Raw genomic sequence first — 6,000 nt, 5'->3', positions numbered from 1 at the left:
TAGTTTCCCAACAATTTCCTCTTTTAGACTCTTTCCAGTTAGTCTTGGAATGGCATTCTTAAACATAGCTGTAAAAATGCAGCCCTGTGATAAACTGAATGGATGATTTGGTTCATTCAGAATACAAACGGAACATGTACAACATTAAACATGCTAACATAGTTCATGCAGCAAATGATGCTATTGATGCATATTGATAAAAGGCATAAAATAGTCATCAACCTGTGAGATTATCTGAAACATTTTATAACATTTCTAGAAACTCTGATTTAGATGAGAGAAAATCCACCCCAAACATTCCTGAAAAAGGATGCTCCTTATTGTCAAACATTATTTCATCCTTCCATCCTCCGCTTTTGAGCAGGACAACAATCTCAAGATAGCTTTTCTTATGTCTGGCAACTTCAGGCCGTACACAAGAGGATTCAGAATGGGAGGAATCACCACAAATTCAAGTGAAAAAATGATAGCTAGAATTGGATTAAGCTGTTCTAGATCGATTCTGCTGAGAGCAACATCAAGAAAACCAGTGATGGAGTAAATGACAAAAGTAATAATGTGTGGCAGACAGCTTTGGATGACTTTGCCCTTAAACTCAGAGGAGCTTTTCCTACAAACTAAAATAATTTGTACATATGTATACAGGACATAAACCAGGGGCATAAAGACTGTGGTTATGGATACAAGCATACCAATAAGGTTATTAATGAAAGTGGAGATGCAAGACAATTTTACAACAGACCAGTTTGCACAGAACACCCTCGGTATTGCATTACCACACAATGGAAGAGTGGAGGCCAAATAAACAAGAATCCCAATAGTAAAAGCTGGATAGATAACGGCGAAGGTGACCAGCTGAGAGATTAGCTTGGATGTTATTTGGTTATAGTAATGCAAAGGCTTACATATAGCAACATACCGATCATAGGCCATAATTCCTAACAGGCTGAGCTCGTAGGATGCATAGGTGTAAATGACATAGATCTGAACAAAGCAAGCTGGTCGCGAGATCAAGTGAGTGTTGAACAGGAGATCCCTGAGGAACCTGAAGAAGAAGCCGCTGGAGCCGTACAGAGAGTTCACAGACAGACACAGGATGAAAATATACATCGGCTCATGTAAAGCTTTCTCTCGTGATATCACCACGATTATGACAAGATTAGCTGAGATAATAAAGGCAAACAGCAAAAGGGACAATAGAAACATCAGGTAACGATAGTGGCCTATGTTCACAAACATGGTGAGGTTAAAATAAGGATAAAAACTACCGTTTTCCATTACCACACACACCAGCAAAGCTACAGTCGATCAAATCCTACAGTCGCAATGCAGCTGCAACACCTCATCTGTTTGCATGAAACTGAGCAGCAGGAACTTTAAGAGCACTGAATCAGACAGAGAGCAACATTTTCCAAAGCAATAAATCATGCAAGAGATTTGAGAAAGACGCCTGCGTTCACAACAACCAATCAACAATCAGCAGCATCACCCTGTCAGTGTCAGTCACATCTACTGTGTGTCATCCCTCCACAGTGTTCCTCATGTTGTCGGTGAAGCCTCTTTAAGTTATCGAAAAAACAACTTCAGCGTCCCACCAGTGGGAATACATGATGAAACCAGACGCTTGGTGTCCAAGGACCCTGAAGACCCGACCGCGAGAAAAAAAGAGTTTGTGCTGAACATAATATTTATTGTTAACGTGCATTCTGCATTTGAGCACCCATTTCTGAAAGTGAAAAATGACCAAATACATTATACAAATCTAAATATGATGTAGATTTCCAAATCACGGAGGAACACAAAATCCAGCATCAGGGACAGAATAATGAGAGAATCGCTATTATATGATCAGAGAATGTTCATGGTGTCACGTGGCTCACTCCAGACGGGTTCCAGCTTGTCCACAGAACTGCCCCATGCTGTCTGTGGGGTAGATGCCTTTCCTGGGGTCACCCTGAGACCAGGCTGCGAGGGGAAGGAGAACATTTCATTTTTAAGCCTAAAAATGTCTTATATGTAGTCCGAGTGAAATGTGCTCCGACCCGTCAACTGGAAAGTTGACAACAAAGCCGTCGCTTCCAGGAAAGGTGGAATGTTTTTCACTGATAGCTGAAAGAGCAGCCTGATTTGCCATGACAATGTTTCCTTGTTAATACTTGTAAGTGCTAATACACATGACAAGGTATTCAGGAGCGGCCATGCCAAAAAAACAAGGAACAGAGGAAGACGCTAACCATCGCACAAAAAGTTGTACTTCTGGACATGCTAAAGGAAGGTGAAAGTTACGCGGCTGTAGGGCGCCATTACGAAATCAACGAGTCTTCGGTTCGTTACATAAAAAAGGAGGAAAATAACATAAGGACGACAGCAGCAATATGTTTTAACAAGGAAGCAAAAAGGGTTGTAACTGCCCGCAACAAGAACATCGTAAGGATGGAGTCTGCTTTAGCTTTGTGGATCAGTGACTGCAGGAAAAAGAACATTACGCTGGATACCAACATCATCCGCACAAAAGCTTTAAAGCGGTACAGCGGAGCGGCGCAAGGACGAAGAGGCGCGGTCGGAGGAACTGTGAAAAACGCGCGAGTCGCTATTAATCATTTCTCATGTGTTCAACCTCGTAGGTTGATCATTAAAATTATTTTTTTTATTTTTAAAAGCTATCATATTTACTGTACTGTATACTGTATTTTTATTTCTCCAACAAATGTTTAGTTCTGAAAACAGGTTTTGATCTTTGGTTTCATTCTATAATACTGAAACAATCTATTTAGATTAATGCCTGACTGTTAAACGTGTATAAAGTGTGTGGTGAGGGGTTTTACAGCCTTAAAACATATATGTACATGTATAATAATTGAAAAAAAAATAAAGATGACTACATTGCGGATTTCGCCTATTGCGGGCTATTTTTAGAACGTAACCCCCTCGGAAAATGAGGGACTACTGTAATAATAATGCGTTGGTTTTATATAGTGCTTTTCTGGACACTTTGCATTTAGTAGTAGCATACAATAGTTATTGTACATGACCAGTGTTATAATACACATTATAATATAGTCCTCAACATGCTTTTTCTCCCAGTGAAATTCTAGACTTCCCAATTGAGCTATTTAATGTCTAAATGTGCATAAATACAATATAATGACATCATATTTAACTTTAACTGAGCTTAATTTTCTCATTTTACAGTAACACAATGATTCTTAATGCTCCTTTACAGAATAGCTGCCCCGCTGACTAAATTGCTTCAGAGCAACATGTTCCAAAACTGGACCCATCTTGAAGCCCCAGTTTGAGAACATCAGAATCAGAATCAGAATCAGAATCAGAAGTAGTTTATTGCCATTGTCAATGAAGGTTCACAGACTAGGAATGTTTCTCGGTGAAGTCGTGCTACATGTAACAGTAATGACTAAGATACAAAAAATATACAAGTACAGACACATCACAAAATAGCAGCATCAGGAGTGGATACACAAATGTATATTAGCAGCAGTAAACTAGCGTAATCACGCAGTGCAAAGAGAACAGTGCACGTTATCAGTTATGAATGTTCAAGAGTCCGGGACAGAATTTTTAAGTGTTCATGAGTCTTACAGCCGAGGGTAAGAAGCTGGTCTTGTGTTGGGAGGTTCTGGTTCGGATGGATCGTAGCCTCCTGACCGAGGGGAGAGGGTCAAAGAGTCTGTGACCAGGGTGAGAAAGGTCGGCTGTGATCCGACCTGCACGCCTCCAAGTCCTGGAGACATCTGTCCAGACTCCTGTCATGACAGGAGTCTGTGTATGACAGAGGAAAGTGTGTGGCATCAGCAGCAGGTCAATGATTCTAGAAAGGTTTGGCGAGAGACGGATGCATAAATGTTTCTGCACATTATTTAACTCTGCCAAATCTGGAATTTTGCAACTATTTCCATAGTTACAGAAAACTACCGTAAACGTTCCAAACATTCCTGAAAAAGGATGCTCCTTATTGTCAAACATTATTTCATCCTTTCATCCTCCCTTTTTGAGCAGGACAACAATCTCAAGATAGCTTTTCTTATGTCTGGCAACTTCAGGCCGTACACAAGAGGATTCAGAATGGGAGGAATCACCACAAATTCAAGTGAAAAAATTATACTTACAATTGGGTTAAGCTGCTCCAGCTCGATTCTGCTTAGAGCAATATCAAGAAACACAGTGATGGAGTAAATGACAAAAGTAATAATGTGTGGCAGACAGCTTTGGATGACTTTGCCCTTGAACTCAGAGGAGCTTTTCCTACACACTAAAAAAATTTGTACATATGTATACAGGACATAAACCAGCGGTATAAAGACTGTGGTTATAGTTACAAGCATACCAATTAAGTTATTAATGAAAGTGGAGATGCAAGACAATTTTACAACAGACCAGTTAGCACAGAACACCCTCGGTATTGCATTACCACACAATGGAAGAGTGGAGGCCAAATAAACACAGATCGCAGCATTAAACGCTGGATAGATAACGGCGAAGGTGACCAGCTGAGAGATTAGCTTGGATGTTATTTGTTTATAGTAATATAAAGGCTTACATATAGCGACATACCGATCATAGGCCATAATTCCTAACAGGCTGAGCTCGTAGGATCCATAGGTGTAAATGACATAGATCTGAACAAAGCAAGCTGGTCGCGAGATCAAGTGAGTGTCAAACAGAAGATCCCTGAGGAACCTGAAGAAGAAGCCGCTGGAGCCGTACAGAGAGTTCACAGACAGACACAGGATGAAAATATACATCGGCTCATGTAAAGCTTTCTCTCGTGATATCACCACGATTATGACAAGATTAGCTGAGATAATAAAGGCAAACAGCAGAAGGGACAATAGAAACACTGGGTAGCGATAGTGGCCTATGTTCACAAACATGGTGAGGTTAAAATAAGGAGGATAAAAACTACCGTTTTCCATTTCCACACACACACCAGCAAAGATACAGTCGATCAAATCCTACAGTCGCAATGCAGCTGCAACACCTCATCTGTTTGCATGAAACTGAGCAGCAGGAACTTTAAGAGCACTGAATCAGACAGAGAGCAACATTTTCCAAAGCAATGAATCATGCAAGAGATTTGAGAAAGATGCCTGCGTTCACAACAACCAATCAACAATCAGCAGCATCACCCTGTTAGTGTCAGTCACATCTACTGTGTGTCATCCCTCCACAGTGTTCCTCATGTTGTCGGTGAAGCCTCTTTAAGTTATCGAAAAAACAACTTCAGCGTCCCACCAGTGGGAATACATGATGAAACCAGACGCTTGGCGCTGAGGACCCAACCGCGAGAAAAAAAGAGTTTGTGCTGAACATAATATTTATTGTTAACGTGCATTCTGCATTTGAGCACCCATTTCTGAAAGTGAAAAATGACCAAATACATTATACAAATCTAAATATGATGTAGATTTCCAAAAATTCCTCTTCTTTACATGTCCGCCAGCGCAAACACTGGCATGTCTTAATTTATAAGGGTATTCTTGAGATGAGCCCATCTTATTTATCTTCTCTTTTAATCAGGAATAATCGGGCCTACAGTCTCTGCTCGCAGGACTTTCTGTATTTTACTGTTTCCAGGGTCAGAACAGAAATGGGGGGAAATGCTTTTAGATTTGCTGCTCCAACTATATGGAACATTTTGCAGTCAGAGCTCAAACCCCAAATTTGGTATCTCTGAATGTGTTTAAGGCCATGATCAGTCCCATTGTATCCAGGTTTCAGGAGTGTAAATGTTCTATTTTAACTAATATTGTTAATTATTTTACATTTTATGTTTGTTTAATGTTGCTGTGTGTAAAAAAAACCACTGTTTTTTAATTTTGTATTTTATTTTGTGTACTGTCATCCTTGGCCAGGTCTCTGTTGTAAAAGAGATCTTGGATCTCAATGGGACAAACCTGATTAAATAAATAAAATAAAAATGTCTGATATGGCCATGAGGTTAACTGAATTTTTTCTCTGCATTTCATCATATTTAACTAG

At 40.0% G+C, this 6,000-nt stretch overlaps 2 protein-coding genes across 2 annotated transcripts; both read right to left on the bottom strand.

The window, feature by feature from the left end:
* Window positions 1-330: 330 nt before the first annotated feature.
* LOC137902484 (olfactory receptor 10J4-like) lies at window positions 331-1,278 on the bottom strand. Its single transcript, XM_068746570.1, has one exon. It carries the CDS (start codon window positions 1,276-1,278, stop codon window positions 331-333), a length of 948 nt encoding a protein of 315 aa, XP_068602671.1.
* Window positions 1,279-3,983: 2,705 nt separating this feature from the next.
* LOC137902483 (olfactory receptor 10J4-like) lies at window positions 3,984-4,934 on the bottom strand. Its single transcript, XM_068746569.1, has one exon. It carries the CDS (start codon window positions 4,932-4,934, stop codon window positions 3,984-3,986), a length of 951 nt encoding a protein of 316 aa, XP_068602670.1.
* Window positions 4,935-6,000: the final 1,066 nt, after the last annotated feature.

The sequence above is a fragment of the Brachionichthys hirsutus genome, chromosome 12, assembly GCF_040956055.1.
Source record: "Brachionichthys hirsutus isolate HB-005 chromosome 12, CSIRO-AGI_Bhir_v1, whole genome shotgun sequence".
Classification (NCBI taxonomy): domain Eukaryota; kingdom Metazoa; phylum Chordata; class Actinopteri; order Lophiiformes; family Brachionichthyidae; genus Brachionichthys; species Brachionichthys hirsutus.
The sequence above is the reverse complement of the archived record's forward strand: the minus strand, read 5'-3'. Positions and strand labels throughout refer to the sequence as shown.